The 22,790-nt window shown below is 37.7% G+C and overlaps 1 protein-coding gene across 1 annotated transcript; it reads left to right on the top strand.

The window, feature by feature from the left end:
- The first annotated feature begins 3,399 nt into the window (after nucleotides 1-3,399).
- LOC122136186 (transmembrane protein 275) lies at nucleotides 3,400-8,121 on the top strand. Its single transcript, XM_042718046.1, has 2 exons — nucleotides 3,400-3,814; nucleotides 4,816-8,121. The coding sequence occupies exon 2, from the start codon at nucleotides 4,931-4,933 to the stop codon at nucleotides 5,588-5,590; it is 660 nt and encodes a 219-aa protein (XP_042573980.1). The 5' UTR covers nucleotides 3,400-3,814; nucleotides 4,816-4,930; the 3' UTR covers nucleotides 5,591-8,121.
- The last annotated feature ends 14,669 nt before the right edge of the window (nucleotides 8,122-22,790 follow it).

Raw genomic sequence — 22,790 nt, 5'->3', positions numbered from 1 at the left:
CAACATTGCATTAACTATGAAAACATGAATTTGTATTTGAATTATTACATTTGATTGAGGTTAATAAAAAAAAACTAATTTTACATTTTTATGATTTACTTAATTATTAGCTTTACATTAAATTCATGAACCCCTTGAAGTAATGTAATGTATAATGCACTTCATGTTGTTAATTACAACAAATTGAATAATTTTTCCTACTTTATCAGCATGGTACAAGATTATTCTATTTAAATCAATGAGATAAATTAACACAATTTTTTGTCATGTTATTTGAAATCAGTAATGGACTACAATTTGTAGGTAATTTACCCAGCTCTGTACATGGATGCTGTATTAGCGGCTTTTTCCAGGCAGCTATACATACGCCATCCGCCATATTGAAAAAAAGCTGCTCTGTGAACACTCGAGAGGAAGTTGACTGTGTATTTGCATAGTTATTCATATGAATATCAATATCTGCACTAGACTTCAGCATATGATTTCGCTAAACTAACAAAATACAAGTTGAAAGTGACTGCCTCAAAAAGTTACCATGGCTTAGTTTAAAAACCTGTAATACTGAATTATTATTACATATAAAATCACAAAACTTTCACATTTTCACTTGTAAAAGGTTATCCCATTTCTTCAGGAATTTAAATCTTGGCTGCACAATGTATTGGCGTCTCAAAAAAGACATTGATGTTCACTATGAGTGATGGCACGTTGCCCGTTCCAAGATTGCAGACGAGAAACCCGCAAAATACTAATGCTAATTCAGTGGTGTAACTTTGCTTTGAAAAGTGGTGGGGACACCACGCAACTCGTTTTGCTAGTTTTTTATTTAATAACCTCATTTACATGGGGACTGGGTTTAGAGTTGGAAAAACTTAATTTTCGCTTTTCAAAACTACATTGATGTACCATGCTAGATCATTGACAGGGGAGCTGGGCAATTCAGACTCATTCTTCCCACTAGTTGCTCTTTTGCGACTAACTTTCAGAGCTGGTAGCACGCAGTTTTTTTTTCTTTTTTCTTTTCTACAACATGCTATTAATCAATGTATGCTGATGAACTTTTAACATAGTTTATAGTTATATGGAAACGAAAGTGGTTAACATTCAACCCGTTCCTTTTCATCAGTAGTAGGCCTATTGTTTGTGATTTGCATTTTGTGAACAGGAGCTCCTCTTTTGCTATGTTATAAGCCCGGCTTCGGATGCTTTCACTTTCGATTTTGCAATCTTGTCAGGTTTTACAATAAAATATAATTGTCCATTTTGCTTATATCTATACACCTTTCACCTTTTAAGACTAAAAAAAGATGGATTCATTGTTCTTTTTAAATGCACAACAACAATAAAACAGTAAGATTCAATGACAAACTAGCCTACAAAACGTTTATTAACAAAAACGAATAAGATGAGGAATGGCATAGACCTACACTACATGCTGTATTAGGCTATATAATGACTTATAAATTACAGAACGTTTAGCAAACACTGAGGAATCAAATAAAAATAAAAAAAATAAAATAAAAGAGAGTCTCCATAGCATAACTTGAGGTAAACAGCAAAGATAAGCTTTTCAAAATGAAAACAAAAAGAAAAGTAAAGCTAAACTTCCTGCCGGTGACAGTGCTTGCATATTTTTTATATGAATAATAAAATAAATATAAGGAAAACTCGCCCACTCGATTTTGTAATATTATTTAATGTAGTCTGTATGAAAAGGTGCATTTCTATTAAAGGCACGTCCATGTGGAGATGGCGAGTCGGCATTCGGCAACTTCATCTTTGCACCCGACACTGACTCAGAAACTGACACTAGTTTAGTAATAAATAATTAAAATGTCTTCGCTTCCCCCGACACGTTCATAATCACTTTGCCGGTGCTTTAAGACAATTGCTTTATGCGCGAGCTTGAGTGCGGAATAGGCTCTAGCCATAGACTGTATAAAAACATGGACGTAGTGTCCGTGACGTCACCCAAATAATTCTGAAGAGCATATTTGAAGCACATAGTGGGCGGAACGGGCTGGCGCCATCTTGGCAGCGCATCACCGTGCGTCAGTCCCGGATAATCGAAAATGGGCAAAAAGGCGGGAGTTGGTCGCTGAAGCCACGCCCACCTAGCTCGATGGCAGTGTCAGCAGTGGCAATCCACCTGTCACTCAAGTGGCCACGTTTATGCAGAACTTTAAGGCTTAATATAATTTAAATGGATGAGTTATAAAAAAATTCACCCCCCTCACAGTTGTCATGAAGGGCAAAATTAACTATATAGACCAAAATCATTTTTTGAACCAGGCTGTAAATATGTTTTTTCTGCTGTAAAGTTGGCCATTTTAACATGGCGAGTCTATGGGACTGACTCCCTTTTGCAGCCAGCCTCTAGCGGCCAGTTGATGAATTGCAGTTTTAGTCACTTCCTTGTTGGCTTCACAAGAGAGAGCGGGAGGTTGCCGCTCGCTCGGCTCTAGCCTAATTCGCTTGCCTATATATTACCCCTGCCTATATATTAAAGTATGGTTAATATATTATGATATTAATCAATTTAATATAACGTGCGACTAGTTGACTAGAAAAATCTTTAGTAGAGGGCAGGCCTACTTAGCACAAGGACGCGCTCCATTTTTAACATAAAATGCTATAATGACATTACGAAAAGTGCACAGCTGCAAATCACGTCGTTATTGCACTGTACGAGTTATGCATGCTTTAGGAGTCATAATCATTATTATTATTAATATTATATCACCCTAATTAGATTATGAAGAATGATTTGTTGATCTTGTCTTCCCTTTAATGCATACATAGCCTAATATTTTTCAATTACTTTGAAAACGTGGTAGGGACAATATCGACCCTGGCAAAAAGTGGTGGTGACATGTCCCACCCGTCCCATCCGCAAATTACCCGCCTATGTGTGGAGGCCTATACATATCTATGGCAGACAGCCTAGGCCTACTATTTGTTTCTGAAATAAAACAGCGGTAGCATATTACTAGTCAACAACATAAAATAACAAAAAATATATTTTGACAGAAATGATGGTTATATTGGTTATTTTGTAAGGGGAGATACAATCTTTAAATGTTGCTTTGCAAACATTTACATACAATATAATAAATGCATATAAGGATAATATTTACAGTATAATAATTTACAGTAGGCTACTGTATAATTATTTACACAGTTTACAGGAAAATAATTTCTGGCAAAACACAGTTATGCCTAATTATGGTATTTTGGCAGGGATATGTGCCTATGTAAAGGTTTAACTATATGTGCCGGGTTTTTTTTTATTTAATATAATTTTTTTTTTTTTTTTTTGGAGTGGAGTAGTTTAGCCTGCTATCATAGATAGGCGTTCAGCACTGGGAGCTGTTCACAATGCACAGCTGAAGATGAGAGAGAGGGTCCCTCCTCCCTACACACCCAATGAACCCATGCCCACCCGCTCATTCACACCACTGCACTGATCAACACACGGGCTTTCTTTGCTACCTGTTACTGCCAACGCGAAAGGAAAATATTACAACACTTAATGCTTAGTATCATTTGGTTTTGTTAAAGAAAAATAGTCGTTTGTTGAGAGAAATCCTGTCACTCAGAATGTGAGACTCGAATCCAGCTCGTGGAGCGCGACTGACGTGTATTGAGTGACAGCCGTGTTGATCTTAATATGAGTCGAGCAGCGAAACGCGCGTGAAAGACATCGTATTTTTTAGGACGGCGTTTTCAACTTAAAGGAAACGACAGGTTTCGCAGGTACCCGGAGACCTCCATCAAGTAAGCCTGTGTAATTCCTCTGGACGTCGACTAAGCGGTAAGACCTTTTCTTGTTCATAAAGAGACGCTGACAATATTTCTAAATCACTGCATGTGTCCATATGGATCAAAGCACCATATTTATATATTTGTTTAAGCGGTCGTCTTTAACCACATTTAAGCGTCTCATGGGCTATTACATCCGGTAGGGGTGAAACCAGCATTGATGCTCATTGCTCCCATTAGTACCTACGCATTTTTACTAATTCATTTTACACAGTTGATGACACAATATGATTGAAACTGATATTGTGTCAAATGATTTGCTTCTTAAGTTTGCTTCAGAAAGTAGTCTAAAATGTGACCTTGGCGTTGTGAAGTAGGCTACAGTTGCATATAAGAGCAAATGGTGACTATGAAAACAAAGTGTCATGACTGTTAAGTAATTTACTGTCATCCCCCCCTTTATTCTAAAGGTACAAATATACAGTAAAACCTGTTAATTGACTGTTGAAGTTATTTTGCTACAGGATACTGTAACAAATGTAAAAATAAATTATGGAAAAAATAAATGATGTTATATTTTATTATAGATTGCACTACCGTTAGTGTATAAAATAGAATAAACAGTAACATTGTGAAATATTATAATTAAAAATAACTGGTTTCTATTTAAATATATTTTAAAATGTAATTTCTGTCTGTGATGAAGAAACTGAATTTACTGATATTTGCTGATATTATTATTATTATTATCATCTATATCATATTATTATTATATATCTAGATTTGTTTCCTCTTATCCTGTTGTCAGTGGAGAATTTATGTTGCAATTTATGTGATTAAGTTAATGTTTATTAAAATAATTTATTGTTAAATGTGTTACCCTGATGGTGTTTTGGCTTCATGTGCTCTGTTATTATTGACCCCAGTTGCTGGACAGGAAACTTTAATAATAACTCAACAAATGGCATCTTGTAATGCTCGTTATGGTAAATTCCCATAATACCTGCAGTTTACTAAAAAGTATGACACTAACTCTTTGTTTCTGCACTACAGGTAACATCCACAGTGAGTGAAGCAAGCACTAATGAAGAAGCAATGGTCATGTTCTACAGTTTGCTGATAAGAACATGGCAGGTGTGAGTGGAGTTGTGGCAGCAACTCTGTAATCATGACCCTCACCAATATGGTTTGCAGCGAACAGAGTTCTGGCACTTCAGTGCCCAAAAAGGAAACGCAGACCCGCAAGAAGCGTAAATCCCGTCCTCAGGGTCTGCCTTCTCCAGCCCTCTGCTGTGCATGTGGATTGTGCATCATGTTGGCAGGCATCAACATCACCTTAGTAGGCGCCTTCGCCTTCAGCACGCTTGTGCCCTCTAGCAATCCCCCAATCATCATCGGACCTGTACTCCTGCTTGTGGCATTCTCCTTCTTCGGGGCTTGCTGCATCTGCAGTCGCTTGCCTCCGCCTCAGAGCTCTCGACGGACCAAAGGAGTTGGCGGTTTGGGATTCATGGGTAGGGGCGGAGGGGGATTAAGTGGAGGCGCGGCGTTTGAGATTGAGACCAGCGAACACACGATGCAGGACACCACAGCCGTGCAGCTCAGTCCCACCAACTCGCCCTGCTCCTCTCACACCTCCAGCCCCGAAAGAGAGGCTCCTGCCACTGCCGCCAATGCCACCGTTCCCGCCCCAGAGTACATCCCTCCACGAGCCTGCAAGCTCTTCACTATGGAGGCCAATGGACCCAACTCAGCAGCTTTTTCTGCTTCTACAGGGGGTGGAGGGGCGGTCCGGCTCACTTTGCCCTCAGACTGCACCGCCACTTAAGGCTGCCAGTTTAGGTCGCTCTCTGGAGAAGGGCTGCTATTACGTTATTTAAATAGTTCTTCAGAGAGGAAGGCAAGCACTTTGTGTGAAGAATTCATTTGATTATCACAGCTGGCTTGTGCCACGAGGTGCAATAACATTTGTAATGTTCGCATAAATTCAGCGGGTTGATTTTTGGAGTCTGGGAGGCCCATGTGCTCCTAATAGAAATGACAGAGGTATGTCAGAAGCATATGAAGAGCATTTGCGTTCTCTTATCCAAAGAGAGAGAGCCTTGAAAGGTGAATCACTGTGGTGTGCTTCACATATTCATACTGTGCCACTGTTACTCAGAGCTTTCACAGTTACTGCGCTCAAAAGAGACAGAATCAGCTGTTGTGTTAAGATGGCTTTGGAGACGAGCCTGAGAAACAGAACGGAGAAAGACATTACACTGCGTGTTGTCATATGTCAGTGTAGAGACCAAAAAACAGAGTTGTTGTATATTTTCTCGTCGTCATTTTAAATGCGAAAATACATTTGAACTGTCAATTTTTTGATGACTCTCCATGGCCAACCTTTTTGGATTTTGTCTTTATCGGATGCTTAAATAAGCCGTGACACTGTGTGAGAGAGAGCACTGCCATTTTCACACAATTTAGAAAAGTTGCAGGTTGCTAAGCAGTGCCATTGTTTGTGTTCAAGTCAGACAAATAATTCAAGTGCAATGAAGGGCGGAATAAAAACTTTTTCCAATTATAGTGCAATTCGCCTAACGCAGTGTGGCGAAAATGCACATTTGATGATTGAGCTGTACTCGTACTGTTGTTGAATTTTGTTTGTGATTGAAAGTTGTGACATTATTCAATGAACCAACAGCCCATTGTTGTATAAGAAAAAAAAAAGAAAAGAAACTAGCTGCAAGCCTGCTGTCTTTATTTTACACTGTGGTTTATAATGCTGCCAAGTAAAACAATATTTCTTTCCTTTATGGTTGCCAAAGGCTGTTTTCTCCTTCAAGCATTCCTCTCCTGTTGTTCTCAGTTGTCACTTGTCTTACATCAGCAGTATGCAGATATTTGAGTATACTACCTACATCTGCTCACAGTGTCCCTTCCTAAAAAAATTCTTATCTGACTCTCTCTGTGCCCCCTGTTTTTTTGCCCTTTGAAAGCAAGAGCCAGAATTGTTCTCAAACATGCCCTCCATCATTGACCCACACAGATGGTTCAAGCCAAACAGTGAAACAATTTCCTTGTGTTGATTCTACCAGAGAGGCAGGGTTGCCAGGTTTTCGCAGCAAAACCCACCCAACTGCTACTCAAAACTAGCCCAAAATCGCATTAAGGGGGGTAAAATACATGTTTCTCGGCGGGGATCCTCTGGTAAAATTTGCATTCCAGGGTCTAAATATCTTAAACCCGCAGACATGAAATCAACAATGTTTAAGTAGCCCAATTCCGTGGGAAAACCACAGACTTGGCAACATTACAGAGAGGTCCGCTAAAAGCAGCGTTTGGTGGCCGAACATATTTAAAAAGCAAAAGACATTATCCAGTTATACCTTTTTAAAAAGGAAAATGATCTAATAATGTTTATAGAAGTAGTTACGGTTTTTAAATGGTCACTTTGTTATAATTTTCATCAGTTCCAACAAGCAGAAAGGGCTGATATTTAATGAAATAATTATGTAGGCTACTTAGTGTTTTCTTTCATTTTCTGAGTGCCAGGGCATCTGTTAATATACGTTTAGCTGTGTAATATAGTGCAGTATATTTATATTATAAGTATATAGGCTAGGTCAGTATGTGATGAATACTGAAGAAAGTGCAACATGAACTGCATGCTTACAAACAGTGCACTGTTGCCACGGGAACAAAAAAAAAAATCCTTGATAATTTAAAGAGAAACATTAAAACACATCACTCCGCTTGTTTGTCATGAGATATATATGAAAAGTTTCAGTGGAAGAAGAGAAGCTGAATGGGGGCTGTGGAAACATTGGCATCTTTAGACCACCTCTGTTTGTAAGCTGCTATCTGCTGCAGTCTTAATGAAACGAATGCTGCCTTAATGACAGTGATCTCAGGATCAAACCAGTGAGGGCTACTCAAATGTCCAATGAGAACATTTGGTCATGTGGTATTAATGTACTAATGGAAATGTTGTATTGTTAATTATTTTCTACCATGTATGTTTTCTAAAAGGTATTTAAATGGAGGGAAATGCAATGTCACGCGGGTCGAAAAGATTTGATAATGCCGAATTGCTTTACTGTTATTATTTTGGCGATTGGCCATGTTGTGTAAAATGATGTATGAATGGTGACTTGTTTTAAGTATTGTTGGCGCTGAAAATTTTAATTGTGTCTTTCGTAAGTTGCTCACATCATAATTATACACCATTTAACTCCCACTCGCATAATTCAATTAGAATTGTGGCCACACCTGTTTTTTCTCAACTTTTCTCTTCGTTCTTTCGAGTATATATGTGGAAAATATTACATTCAATTCTGAAAAAACAACTCTTGGCATGTCAGAATATACATTAAAAGCAACCTTCTTATCTGCTGTCTGACATTTCATCATTTCACACTAAAAGAAATAGTGATTTGCTGTAATGTTTGGCTACAAGGGCTGCAACTCTATATCTGAAATGAGAGAAGAGGCTGATCCTATTTACCACACTGGACTGACATAAACATACTATATGGACAGTGCTCTCAAAAGAGAGGTTCACTTACTTTTCACAAATGCTTACCTGTTAAACTCTTAAGCTCATAGCTGAAACTGTGTTATGTACTATGGTATTGATTTTCTATTCATAAAACATTTTTATGAGCTGTTAAATTTCATATATCACATCTCACAAAACCAAATCCAACCCCTGTAATTTAAAAAATCATAAACATAATGATTTTATGAGGTGGTTATTTTGTATTAATTTGTACAATTTGATTCGTACAAAACATTAAAAAAATAAAAATAAAATAAAATTTAAAATGTAATTTTTAATTACAATAAAATTACACAGGCACAGCTACATTTAGTCAACCATATAATAACAAGCTATATAATTGTCAAATATTTATATATGTTTATAAATAATAATTTGAGGTTTTGTATATTTGCTGCTTCATTGCACTGATTTTTGTTTGTTTGTCATCATAGCTGTTTTATGGATTCAATTTTATGTGACAATTATGTGAAAACACGCCCTAGCCAAACAAGGTCAACTTATGTTCAGTCTATGTATTTTTAATGCTTAATAAGTTATGTAGAGAATTTAAAAATACACCTACATTGAGAAATATTCACTATTATACTGATAGCCTAACACTAGGTTATAGCCTATATGGAAAAATCTCACTGCTCACACGGTCGCTCGTGAGGCTGTCGGTATTGGGAAAATTGCCTTCAGCTCATGAGTATAATGTTTCAGTAAGTACACACCCAAAAGTTAAAGGAAAATTATATACAATGTGTGTTGAACTGCTTCATCGGACGCGACTGAGCGCTCCAGGCAACAGCGCCCCCAGTCGGGCTTTGATAAAATTACAGGTCGAAGCTTCCTCTAATATAAACAAATAAATCTGGCTCATGACTGTTTGGTTGTTGAATAAATTTGCTCATCTGCTTTATCCTGTCTTATTAACTATCTTTAGTTTGCATAGCTTACTGGAAATTGGAATACTTTACCAACAAGCTCGACTGCTTTAGTTAAAAAATTCTTTGTTTGTTGTCGCCATTTGGCCACTAGAGGGTACTAGACCCAAATTTAACATTAGATTCCTAATGTCTGGTCTGACAGGTTCCTTTGAGTATTTTCCAAATAGTAAAATATTGTATTTTCTATTAGAATAGAATAAAGTAAGGCTATTTCCTAATCTATGCATTGTCGGAGGTTCTAATAAATATGAAATACACACATTTGCAGCAGTCTAAATGATATGTAACAGTAAATGCCACAAATAGTTGGCTTCATAACCATATTAAACCACGTCAAGCTTTTCTCTCCTCAATTTCAGTTGGGACAAATGCAAATTTCATGTGCATTACACCTAAAATTTTGTGAATCCATAAATCAATCTAAATAATCTGCCATTTTAAACTGGAAAATAAACCTGCCCATCTGCTGCTAATAATGCCAAACTTGTCTTGATCTGTACACTAAGAGTTTTTTTTACAATCCAATTTTTAATAATATTTGTCCCAGGACAATAGCAGAGAAAATACATCAAGAAGAAACTCCTTTATCTCTTTGCCAATATTACACAGGTAGATTTTAATATCTCTTGAGAGAACTCCCATATCTTTTTCCAGAGATATCAGAACAGTATTGTATACTAGAGATGTCACTCAGATTCATTTAGTGATTACTCCCACATCGCTATCTCTGTTTACCTGACCTATTGCATTACCTTGTGATGCAACAAACTACTCACATTCATTACCCACAACTGTTTCTAATGTCAGATGATCTGATCAAAGAGCAAAGAGTGGTTTCTCTTGAAGTTCAACTGCACATACTTCTGTGGAAGAGTTTATCTGTGCATGCTCTAGTTTCTGACTGGATTAAATTCACGTGTTTATCAGCAGCGCTTCAAAGACCGTCTCTTATTTCAGCTGTCCTCTCTGAAACTTAGTTAATCAAGGTCAGTTAAATACATTATGACTGATTGCATCTCTGAAACACAGTCTGTTTTTGTGGTTTGTCTTCATAGTCCTTCAGCCAACAACTGCTCAGCATGAGCTCTCCTGAGAATGTGTTCATGTGATGATCCAGATGTTTGCAACAAGTTGGGAGTTAATTTTTTTCAGGACTGCTGGTTTGATGGCAAACCATGTTTGTGAAGTGCCATGTAATGTAGATAAGTTGTGGAATGCAGAGGTCACAGTTAAGGTCATCCTCCTGATTTACAATGACTAAGCAACTGACATGAGAAAAAGATGAGCAAAAACTGCAAAAACTGCAAAAAAAAAAAAAAAAAAAGTGAAAAAGTTTATTTCAAGAAGTGAAAACATATTTTACACAGTATTTTGTGGGATAACTGTTAAAATTATTTTCATCAATTGAAATTAAATAAAATATTAAAAGAAAAGAAAAGAAAAGAAAAGAAAAGAAAAGAAAAGAAAAGAAAAGAAAACATTAAAATATTAGATGGCTGAAATGTTGCCATGACAATACCTGAAATAAAATAAGTTTAAGTATAAAATTACTCAAACTGGAATATAAATGAATTAAAGCTAAAATAAAAATGACAAAAACAAATAGCAAAATTTTACAAATAAAACAAATAAAACAAATAATAATCCAGAATATCAATAAATGTGATAATAATATTTAAATATTTAATAATATTTAATAATATTTAAATAAGTTGAATTCGTTTTGTGTTAAGTTAATGTTTTTTATATTACTGATGGTGTTTTTTATTTGTTTATATTTTTAATATGTGTAAGAAATGTATATATATTCACATAGACTAATAATATTACAGTATATTAATATGTGAATATATCAATATAATAAATATTAGTGAGTTTTGATAAGATTATCTTATCAAAATTTCTATACTTATTTGATACTTTTTCCAAAAATTCAATTCAAATGTACTATTCATTAATTCATATTTTCATGACAGTTCTTATATTTTAAGATCAAAGGTCAGAATCTGTGGGAATTTACACAATGTTTATATAAATGGCATTTGAAACTCACACACAAAATGATAAATTATGAAGATATGAGTCATCTTAATGTGACCTAAATATAACAAAAAGGAAAACAAATCACACAATGTGTTTCATATATTTTATTTGACTGCTTTAGCTATGTGTATTCTCTGTGGATAGTTTCTCATAAGAACTGGTAAATTTTAGTGTGGTATTTGGGATGCAGCAGGTGCAGAATGCTAATGAACAGTGGAATGAATGAGTCCAAATATGTTTGGACAGTATGCCACTAATTACCGCTGCATAGTACATAGTACATTAGCATTTGTTTGCAGAAGCACGTTTTCATACACCATTCCCAAATGTAATACCAACTGGAACCCGGTCTTGGACAGTCCTTTCATGCAATCATCTCCAAATGACTGTGTGCAATGGTATCTGACAGAATGTGTCATGTACACTGTTAGAGATGTTTTTTTTAAAATGATAATACACACTAAAACAGCAATGCTAATGAGATGTTACTGCTTAGTCACAATTCCCATAAAGAAATATTTTATTCAATAACTGTGTTTAACCCAGACTTGAGTGAAATGCATGAACCTGGTAAATGAAGTAGAATAGGTGCAGATGCAGAGGTTGTGTAGTGTGTGTGTGACAGTATGGCGTGATTCTCTTTTCTCAAATCCCCTTCGCTCCCCTGAGGGGACAGACGGGGTTCCTCAGCCTTCCCGATCCGCTCAGAACTGGACCGTGGCGGTTGCTCGGGATCGTGTGTGTGTGTGTGTGTGTGAGTAAGAAACCTTGTCTGTGTCCCCAGCTTGAGTGCGTCAGGGATGAGTTTAGAAAGAGAGAGAGAAAGAGAATAATCAAGCAGAAGAGATTAAGGAAAGACGAGCTTCAAGAGTTCAATGCAAGCAGACAGCAGTTATGTAACTGCGGTCAAATTGACCCAGCTCTATAATGCAGAGCATATACTGGGAAAGACCAGTGAAGACTGGAGAACAGATCATTCAGTGGCTTTGGAATATATCAGTGATGTTTTATGTCAAATATCAGTTTACCATTGTATGATGAAAAGTGCGTATTGGTTTGTCAGTCTCGCATCTTACTGATTTAAATTGGTTATGATAAAATTTTCTATGCATAAAAATCGGTATGTGATCCTACCTGTCTGAATCAAGTTGAATCAAGTTTTCTTGATTGCTAAAACACTATAACTGATTAATTTGGCTCAGTTTTCCAAAACAATTCATACAGTTCTCGAAACAAGAAAAAACACATTTCACCTGTTTGCACACACGTTCCCATTTGCTCAGTGTTTTCTGCAAAACTCTACACAAAAGTGCCATCATTTTGCACAGGTTTAACCATGTTCTCATTCAGAAAACACAAACACACAATATAATTAACTCAAGCATCATTATCCATGTGTGAACATTCAGTAGCAAAACTGATGACACACCAGTCAGAATCTCAGGATGATATAAAAAGGAGAACAGGTGATTACGTGATTCAGAAAATGAAATCTACTAGTGGGAGACAAAGAGGAAGAGGAGGGGAAGAAAACTGAAGGGGACGGGGTCATTTACAGTTTTTCTGGATTGCTAACACAATTCATGAAACAATTCACCATTTTCTCACAACTATATACACAATCTCAAAACTACACACCAACTTGTGCAAACTTCACACTTCCAGCTCAAAATCAAATAGTTTAGTCAAAAACATGTTCTCTTTCGTCAGACTCAAACTTTGTCCTCAGATGAAACACAAAGCTGTCAAATACATGCACTACTTCACTGCCTAGAGAACACTAGTGAGATCAATTCAAAACACTGTTACAAAATCCTCCTTTTGGGAAATAGATATCCTTTTGCTAGTCAATGACTGTTACAGTATACAACATAAATAGAGGGGTGCAGATACAGTGCAATTCAGCAATAAACTTTAAGAAACGTTTACTGTCATTACACTACTGTAAAGAGATCTTACAGCTCTCGATTGCTTAAACACATTTCTTGAAATTGTGACTCCTTTTCTCAAAACTCTAAACACAAATCCATAACTTCTCGCCCAATACCCAATACTTCCTGTTTTCAGGTCAAAATAAAGCTCTCCACTCAAAACTATTCAATCTTGCTGAAAAAACAAAACAAAACTTTGCCCTCAGACATGACACACAAGCCCTCAAACACACACAAACTAGTCTTACACACTAATGAGATGAATTCATAACACTGTTGCAAAAACCTTCTTTTGGCAATCAGGTATCATTTTACAGCTCAATGTCTATTACAGTATACAACATAATTAGAGCAGATACATGTTACAGTAAACATAGCAGATACAGTGAAATTCAACAATAAGCTTTACAGTAAGAAAATATTATTTTCATTACACTGCTGTAAGGAGATCTTATAGTACAGTAGATGAAAAGCATTAGAAAGGAAAAGGTCAAATACCAAAGAATTGTAACACAGAAACAGAATATAGAGTCATCTCTTACTGTAGTTCTGCAAAAATACAGTAAATGTAAGAAGTACTTGGCTACAAATCAGTTCAGTAGTTACAGTATGAGTTTGAGGGTGGACAACTTGTGCTTCAGTATTTACTGTACATATATATAAAAAGTAAAAGTTGTAAAAAGTTGCTGAAGTACTGCTACTGTTCCGTCATTATATTTTATCTGTATTTAGTATTGAAAGCCTGTAGATGAGCCTGTAGGCCAGCTGTCCTCATGATCAGAACATGATTAACTACAGGGCTGTGTATTTAATCAAGAATAAACATACTTTACCCCATCCCCTTCAGTTTTCTTTTCCCCTCCTCTTCCTCTTTGTCTCCCACTTGTAGGATTCATTTTCTGAATCACCTGTGCTCCTTTTTATATCATCCTGAGTTTCTGACTGCTGTGTCATCAGTTTTGCTACTTAAAGGTTTAGTTTTTATTTATTTTCAGTTAGTACATTCCCTGCTTCATCTGAAACGTATTCAGGTTGGCAACATTTTTCATCTAATATTTATATATTTAATTGTATTTATGATAACAACCCTGCTGTGAAGGAGTCAATACAATAATCCACACAATAATATTTTTTATTGGTTATGTTTGCTTAGACTGCAACATGGGGTTATTACAATTAAGTAAAACTAAAACCATTAAAACATAAAAAAATAACAAATCTAAATATTAATAAAACTATAATAGTATACCACAATGACACTCAAACCAATTATATTTAAGTTTAGGTGTAGTTATTTGCACAGTATTTTCCAGGAATGACAGTACACAGGCTTCTGTTGCTGGGAAACAATATGATGGGAATTAGTGAGGTCACCCCAGTACAAAAATAATTTGTAGAACGTGTGGGATTTTTATATAAACCGGCATTTTTATATAATTTATTTTAAATATTTTTGGTTCACCCAAGCCATTAGGAATACCAGTGGCAGTAGACAAAGAGTAGCCAGCATCTCTGACCTCCCTCCAGCCTATAGTAAGCACAAGTTATACAAATTATCCACTGCTGTTGCATAAGCTTCTTTTCAAACCCCTCAATGCAAATCATCACAAACACATTCTGAGAAATCCCACTGTTGTAAGTGACTGCACTCTTTTTATTGCTTCACTACGAGATGCTTGGCAGCGATTCTCTTCTGCTCTGGCCATTCATATCAGACAGGCTTTCCTCTACTGAGACATCAAAGAGAAACTGACCGATGATGTTTAATTTTTTCTATATGTTGAGGTAATGGTCCTTCCGTGCATGTGTGGGATTGATTTTATGTCTTTTTGGCTCGATGACCTGTCACACTTTGACACTACATGTTATTCAAATAGATCAATAGAGTGTGCAGCCAAAAATAGATGTGGTAAAGGCAAGGTACACTTGTCATATGCCAAGTTAAGTCCACATTTGCAGAACATGCTTATTTGTACTCAGTTTAATGATCCAATATTAACTTACAGAACTGTTCCAGATATTGAATGGAAACAGAATGACAGCATGGACTGAATCAAATGTGATGCAGTGGCATTTCATTCACCAGGAAAGCTTTGGCAGTCTTTTGAATTGGATGGGATTGGTAAACAAGTTGCATTACTACTGCTCACCCGTAGAGGCCTCCACCACAGCACGGATATAATATGATGCATAATAATCTGAGAGTCAAACTGCATTAAACTGGTTCAAAGCTGGATTTTGAAAAGACGCTTCTTCTCTTCTCATAAATATGCTTTCAGAATATTTTGACTGAAATGTGCAATCATTTGAATCAGCAATCAAATCCAAAAACATTTAAATGCTAATATTACGTGAATTGATGCTTAACTTGAATTATTGAAATGTATTAAATGAATGTAAGACATATAGTATATCAGTGTAGTACAAGTTTTGTTTAGCAGTGTTTATTACAAGCTTTGGGTAAAATGGGTGACTTTTCAGACTTCCAAAAAGGGCAAATAGTAGAAGCCTGTTTTGCAGGAGTTTTGTTACCAATTGTTTGTTTGGTAACAATTTTTACGATTATGATTGTGTACACAAAGTATGGCAAGACATCATCAGTGTAGGAGAATAGGAGGCAATAAATGAACGTGATGATTGATTCAGTCGAGCACTAAGATTGTGTCCAAACAACACAGAACTACTGCAGCAAAGTGACAGCAAATCTTTCATTCATCTTGAAGACCCTGGTTCCTCAAAAACCAAGTACAGATAACTTCACAAAGCCAACATCCAAGAAAGAGCAGCAATTACAAAAAAAATCATGATAATTTGAAATCGAAAGTATTCATGCCCCTTCATTTTTTTCACATTTTATTATGTTGCTGCCTTATGATAAACTTCTTTAAATTACTTTTTTTTCCAAATCAATCAACACTCCATAAACCATACTGACAAAGCAAAAACAGAATTGTCACAACTTCGTAAATTTATTAAAAATAAAAAACTGAAATAAGTACACTGTATAAGAATTCATAATATTTATGTTTTTATATAACTTTATATATGATATTTATATAACTAAATATTTCGCTAAAGCAACTTTACAGTCTCAAATCTTTTTTGTTTGATGCAACAAGGTTTGCTCATCAGCATTTGGCAATTATCTACCATTCTTCTCCTCATCTCTTCACCTCACAAGCTCTGTCAGGTTGTATGGGGGCAGATGCACATTTTCAGGTTTCTCCAGAAATATTTGATTGGGTTCAAGCCCAGGCTCTGGCTGGGCCACTAAAGGACATTCACAGAGTTGTCTATAAGCCACTCTTGCTGTGTGCTTAGGGTCATTGTCCTGTTGGAAGGTAAACCTTCTGCCCAGTCTGAGGTTCTGAATGCACTGGACTAGGTTTTCATCAAAGCTATCTCTATACGGCCTTTCGCACCGCAGGAACCTTTTCATAGTACCAGAACTAATTGTGGAACTACCCACTTTTGGGCGTTTTTGCACCACAGGAACTGTGTGCGATTTTAGTATCGGACTGCCTTTTTCGAGAACCAAATTAGCTTCTTTCTTTCAATCGCTTTACGTATTACGTCGACATTCCATGTCCATTATTGTGAAACCCGCAAGACACAACAAAAACACAGCTCCGATCACAGTGTCATCCATCCTCCTGTTGTTAACGTTGTTGAAAGCCATGCACAAATGACATCGCTATCGACCGGCTTACGTCACGTCCTAGTACACACTCTCGGTGCGAATGCAACCCTTTAAATGGTACTGGGAAAAATCAACTCCGTGCTTTAGTACTGTACATTTAGTTCTGGAACTAAAGTAGTGCAAAAGGCCCTTATATTTTGCTGCACTGAGCATTCCTTCTACTCTGGGGAGTCCCTTGGTCCCTGCCACTGAACAGCCCCACAGCAAGAGCTGCTACCAGCACACTTTACTTTTGGGATGGTACTGTGCAGGTGATGAGCAGAGCTGGATTCCTTTTAACACGATGCTTAGAATTGAGGTTCATCAGACCAGATAATCTTATTTCTCAAGAGGGTCCTTCTAGTTTGAGGGTCCTTTAGGTGCTTTTTTGTAAATTCAAAGCGTTTTTTCATGTGTCTTAACTGAAGAGAGGATTGAGTTTAGCCACACCGCCATAAAGACTGGATAAGCAGAGTGTTGAAGTGATGTTTGTCCTTCTGTAGATTTCTCCTATCTCCGCATATGATCATGGAGCTCAACTAGAGTGACTATCAGGTTCTTGGTCACCACACTAACCAAAGCCCTTCTCCATCAGTTGCTCAGTTTGGCCAGGAGGCCATCTCTAGGAAGAGTCCTGGTTGTTTCAAATGTCTTCCATTGTAGAGACTACATGCTTCTGTGACCCTTCAATGAAGCAATGTTTTTTTCTGAATTCTTCCACAGATGTGTGGCTTGACATCAACCTGTTTCTGAGCTCTACAGGCAGTTCTTTTGACCTCAGTGCTTGGTTTTTGCTCTGATATGCATTAGACCTTTTATTAAGACGTGTGTGGCATCCCAAATCATACCAATTCAATTGAATTTGCCACAGGTTAACTTCACTTGAAGTGTAGTAACATCTACAAGCGAAATAAATGCTCCTGAGCTAAATTTAAACTGTCCCAGATAAGGGTAGGAATACTTGGAATCATTTTAGTTTTTTATCTGTAATAAATTTGCAAAGATGTTAAAAAACAGTTTTTTTTTATTATTTTTTTTTTTTTTTTGCTTTACAATTGTGGTGTATGGAGTGTAGATTGTTGTGGAAAAAAACTAATTTAAAGCAGTTTAACACAAGGCAGCAACAAAACAAAACATGAAAAAAAATGAAGGGGTATGAATACTTTCACAATGCACTGTATAAACATCTGAAACTGCATTTCAAGATCATCATGATCTATATGAGTTCCTGTTAGTAGCATGAAAACCATCTGTTCTCTAGTGTGATTATTTTATATACAGAAAGGTCAAGGTCAAAGATTGTTCACTTTTATAATTGCTGGATCATCAGTTTAAGATCAGTGTGAGTCTATCTGTGACTTGACTTCTGCATTTAAAAAACAAAAAAACAAAATAAAAAACAAAAAAAACATTATAATCAATGACACAGTTTAAACTGCTCAACAAGTCTCTTATTTACATTGTTTTCATCTTGTTAGTTATGATGAATGTATTCATGATATTGCAGAAAACGCTTTGCATTAAAGGGTTAGTTCACCCAAAAAATTCTGTCATTGATTATACACCTTTGTTTTTTCAAACCTGTAAGAACTTTGTTCATCTTCGAAACACAAATTATGATATTTTTGATAAAATCATGGTACTGTCGTGAATGCACATCAAAATCTGATGTGGAAGAGAAGAAATTGTTGAATAAAGTTGTTATTTTTGTTTTCTTTGCACACAAAAATATTATTGTAGCTTCATAAAATTAAGGTTGAACCACTGATGTGACATGGACTATTTTAACATTGTTCTTACTACCTTTCTTGGTCTTGAATGTGTCAGTTGCATTGCTGTCTATGCAGTGTAAGAAAGCGCTCGGATTTCAACCAAAATATCTTAATTTGTGTTCCAAAGATAAACAAAGTTCTTACAGGTTTTTTTATTGACATGAGGGTGAGTAATTAATGACAGAATTTTCATTTTTGGGGGAACTATCCCGTTAAGGAGATCATTGTGCTCTGTGTTCAGTAGATATGACTGAGTTAGGCTACCGTGCAGCGCTGCAACCTTTGATGCAAAAGGAGTATTTCTAAATGAAATGCTACATTATGCACATATAATGCTCATTTCATATGCAAATATTTTAGCCAATCATAGCAGTGAGCTTTTCCATTGAAGTACATTGAAAATGACCATTTCTATCCAAATATGGCCATTTTTGATGAAACCCATACCTCAGGAAACATAAAATATTTTTTTAAATGCATTTCATGACCCCTTTAAATATTACCAAACCACTTTTGGAGAGAAGAGTGAGAAGCTGGTTTCTTTCTTCAACACCTCTGAAACAATTTTGTCCAGCTTCAGTATAACCTCCAGAGCTGATGGGGCCAAAGTTCCTGAATTCAACTGCTTGACACTTGAAAAGCACTTTGTTCTCAGTTGCTGAGCAGTAAAGGGGCTAAATAGCTAGTGACAAGCCTTTAAAGGAATAGTTCACACAAAAATGAAAAAAAAAAAAAAAAAAAACCCATGATTTACTCACCCTCAAGCCAACCTAGGTGTATATGACATTCTTCTTTCAGACGAATACAATTGGAGTTATATTAAATAATATCCAGGCTAATCCATGTTTTATAATAGAAGTGGACTGTAGCCCAATATTGACCAACATCATCCGCTGGACGCCACTCTCTGCTGAACGCACGTACGACAGTTAGCAGAAGCTAGAGATTATGGTTTATAAAGTTGTAAATATGGATATTTTTCTTACACAAACACATCGGTTCACCTCAGAAGGCCTTTATCAACACCCCGGAGTCGTGTGGACTTCTTTTATAATGGATGGGTGCAATTTTTTGCACTTGAAATTTTGGGCTACCAAAATAAAGCATGGATTAGCCTTGACATTATTTAATATAACTCTGATTGTATTCGTCTGAAAGAATAATGTTACATACACCTAGGTTGGCTTGAGGGTGAGTAACTCATGGGGTAATTTTCATTTTTGGGTGAACTGTCCCTTTAACAGCCTCCATTAGCTCATCAAGATGGGTTATACAACAGGTGTGCAGGGGAGCCACTTAAATAAATGATGATTTGATGGGCTCTGTTGGAAGGAAGCAGTGCTGTAATAAAATATCAATGAAAGCTGGTCTTTAAGAGAGGACGAGGAGCACAGATCAAACAGTGTAGTGTGTCCATTCTTCCCAGTGGAGATGGACTGAATGGATGCCATATTGATGGAAAACAGCATCGGTTGGCTGGTGCGGCCATGTCTCTGCTCATTAACAGCAGGATCTCATCATCACGCTCTCTCTTTTCCCTCAGAATTAAATAAAAGGGGAATGCTTTCCACTTTAATGACTTTCCCACAGTTCTCCCCACCAAAAAACAAACAAGCTCGACGCTGTGACCAGGAGGGGAGAGGACCTCGTCTAATAAGACTGAAGAATACTGAGTCCAGTGTCTGACCAGTCCTGCCATCAGCCGCCCTTGCCAAGAAAGGGAATAATCATGCCTTTATGTGGACAGGGACCTCCGGGAACAGCTTTCTCATTACCTCCCCCCAGTCACCCCACGAGCCGCAATAGTCACACTGGTCCACCAATCTTTGGTTCCGAACTGGATCCCCCCTGAAAGCAGATTGTTCAATTGAATGTACTAGGGGGGAGCAAGCAGCACAAATACCCCCTTTTCACTTGGCACATCATTCTTAGCTAAGCGTCTTTTAACAAGTCTACTAGTTTCTGAGGCCTTGGGGACGGTCTGGCCTGTTCCGGCCTTCCCAGAGAGAGAGAGAAGACCCTGCTTTTAAGAGCTGTGATTTATATGTGTAGTTGCTGAGAGTTGCACTCTTGACGCCTCCTTGTGACTTGGTCACAGGAGGGATGCTGGCATGTAAAACGCTTCATTCAGATAATTCAAAGCACAAAGTTTCATTGAGGCAAGAAGAAAATTCACACTATTCAAACTGCTCCATAAAAACTGGATAATTTTACCAAATAGATATGTGATATATAAACCATATGGTTTATAAGAAAGGTGTTAAAATATAATAATAAAAATAATTTATACACCACTTTTTATAAGTTTGTGGTTGTCACAATTCACTGTGGGAGGAACAATGGAGATGTGGAGAAACGTTCAACAGTCTTTAATGCTTGAATCACAGGGGAAAATCCACAACAGGAACATGGAAAACACGTGACATCCAACAAGTAGACCTGACAAACAGAAACTGAACAGACTGGGGCTTTTCAACACAGGGCAATTAGGGGAACACAGGTGCATGGAATGAGCCAATTAACTGGGAAATGGAACACATGGGGTTCATGAGGTGGAGATCCGAAGATCCGCGGCAGAGCCGGATATACTGAGGACCAAGGTGGAGCTGGTGGGAGGGAGGAGCCCAACGAAGCCGGTGGGAGGGAGCAACAAGGTGCTGCCAGAGGAACAGAGTCCTGAGGTGATGACAGGTCGACGCCTGACCAAGGCGGAGCCGGAGGGATGAGGGAGCCTGGTGGAGCTGGTGGATCGAAGGGTCACAGTTGAGGCGAGGGAGCTGGGAGCCGAAGTGGAGCCGCTGGGTATATGGGCCAAGGTGGAGTCCGGGCCTTGGATGCTGGAGGTGGAGGTGAGGGATTTTTCAGCATTGGTGACGATGGAGAATCGCAGACCTGCGGCGCTCGTAACCGTATTGATGGGGGGCTGAAGACGAGCAGAGGGGCTGCCAGACGACAGCTGTGGAGGAGGCAGGAGCGGGTGGGTGGGTGTGTGTGCATATTTGTGAGCCTCCAGGCTCTCAGGACTGCCCTCGGGGATCAGAGTCCACTCCTGGCTGGACTTGGGGACAGAGTCTCTCTCTCGGCTGGACTGGGAAATGGGAGCCCCCTCAGGGCTGTATGGGACCAGTGGGGATGAAGGAGAGAAGAGAGGGGGCAAGTCGGCCTCCAGATTTGTTTCCCAGTCTATCAGGTACCCTTCTAGTCTTACAGTCCCAGATGTATAATTAGCTCACCCCTCAGCCGCGGTGCAGTGGGCTCGCACCTGCTCAGATGGACTGGGCACTAGGTCTGGAGTGGCACTGGAATGTCCACTCCACAAAGGAGGCGAAACTTGATCGTGGGCCTTCCTCAGTCGACGGTGCTCTGTACGCCAAGTTTAGGCTGGCATCATAGAACGCAGAGAGCGCATCGTTCAGGTAGCTGGAGAGGTTGGCAAGGACCCGGAACAATTTGGTGTGGCTCTTGAGGGATCTCTCCCCCTGCTCCAGCAGGAAGAGGAGGTACTCCTGGCAGGTGAAGGGATCCATACATACACAACACAACGGAAAAAAAGACACTGAGGGAAAAAAGACGGAAACAAAAACGGAGGAAAGACACATGGAGGTAACGGTTTTGATCGGGTCTTCTGTCACAATTTGCTGTGGGAGGAACGATGGAGACGCGTAGAAACGTTCAACAGTCTTTCATACTTGAATCACAGGGGAAAATCCACAACAGGAACATGGGAAACACATGACATCCAACAAGTAGACCTGACAAACACAAACTGAACAGACTGGGCCTTTTAAACACAGGGCAATCAGGGGAACACAGGTGCATGGAATGAGTCAAATAACTGGGACACGGAACACATGGGGAGGGAAAACACAAAAAAACATTATTTGGTTTAAAAATACAGTAAAGACATTTATGTTGCAAAATATTTATTTTCCATCACATACATAAATTACATTTTAAAATATATTAAAATAGAAAAAAAAAACAGTTATTACTATATATTTTTTTACTATATTACTTTATTTCGATCAAATAAATGCAGTCTTTGGTGAGCATAAGAGACTTCTTTCAAAAACATGTGACTTCTTTCAAAAAGTGCTGTCAAACGATAAATTGTGATTAATCACATCC

This window comes from Cyprinus carpio, chromosome B2, assembly GCF_018340385.1.
Source record: "Cyprinus carpio isolate SPL01 chromosome B2, ASM1834038v1, whole genome shotgun sequence".
Classification (NCBI taxonomy): domain Eukaryota; kingdom Metazoa; phylum Chordata; class Actinopteri; order Cypriniformes; family Cyprinidae; genus Cyprinus; species Cyprinus carpio.
Note: the sequence above shows the minus strand (reverse complement) of the source record. Positions and strands in the feature narration are given on the sequence as shown.

Coding starts and splice junctions, on each gene's coding strand:
- LOC122136186 (XM_042718046.1), top strand. CDS start 4,931: ATGACCCTCACCAATATGGTTTGCAGCGAACAGAGTTCTGGCACTTCA.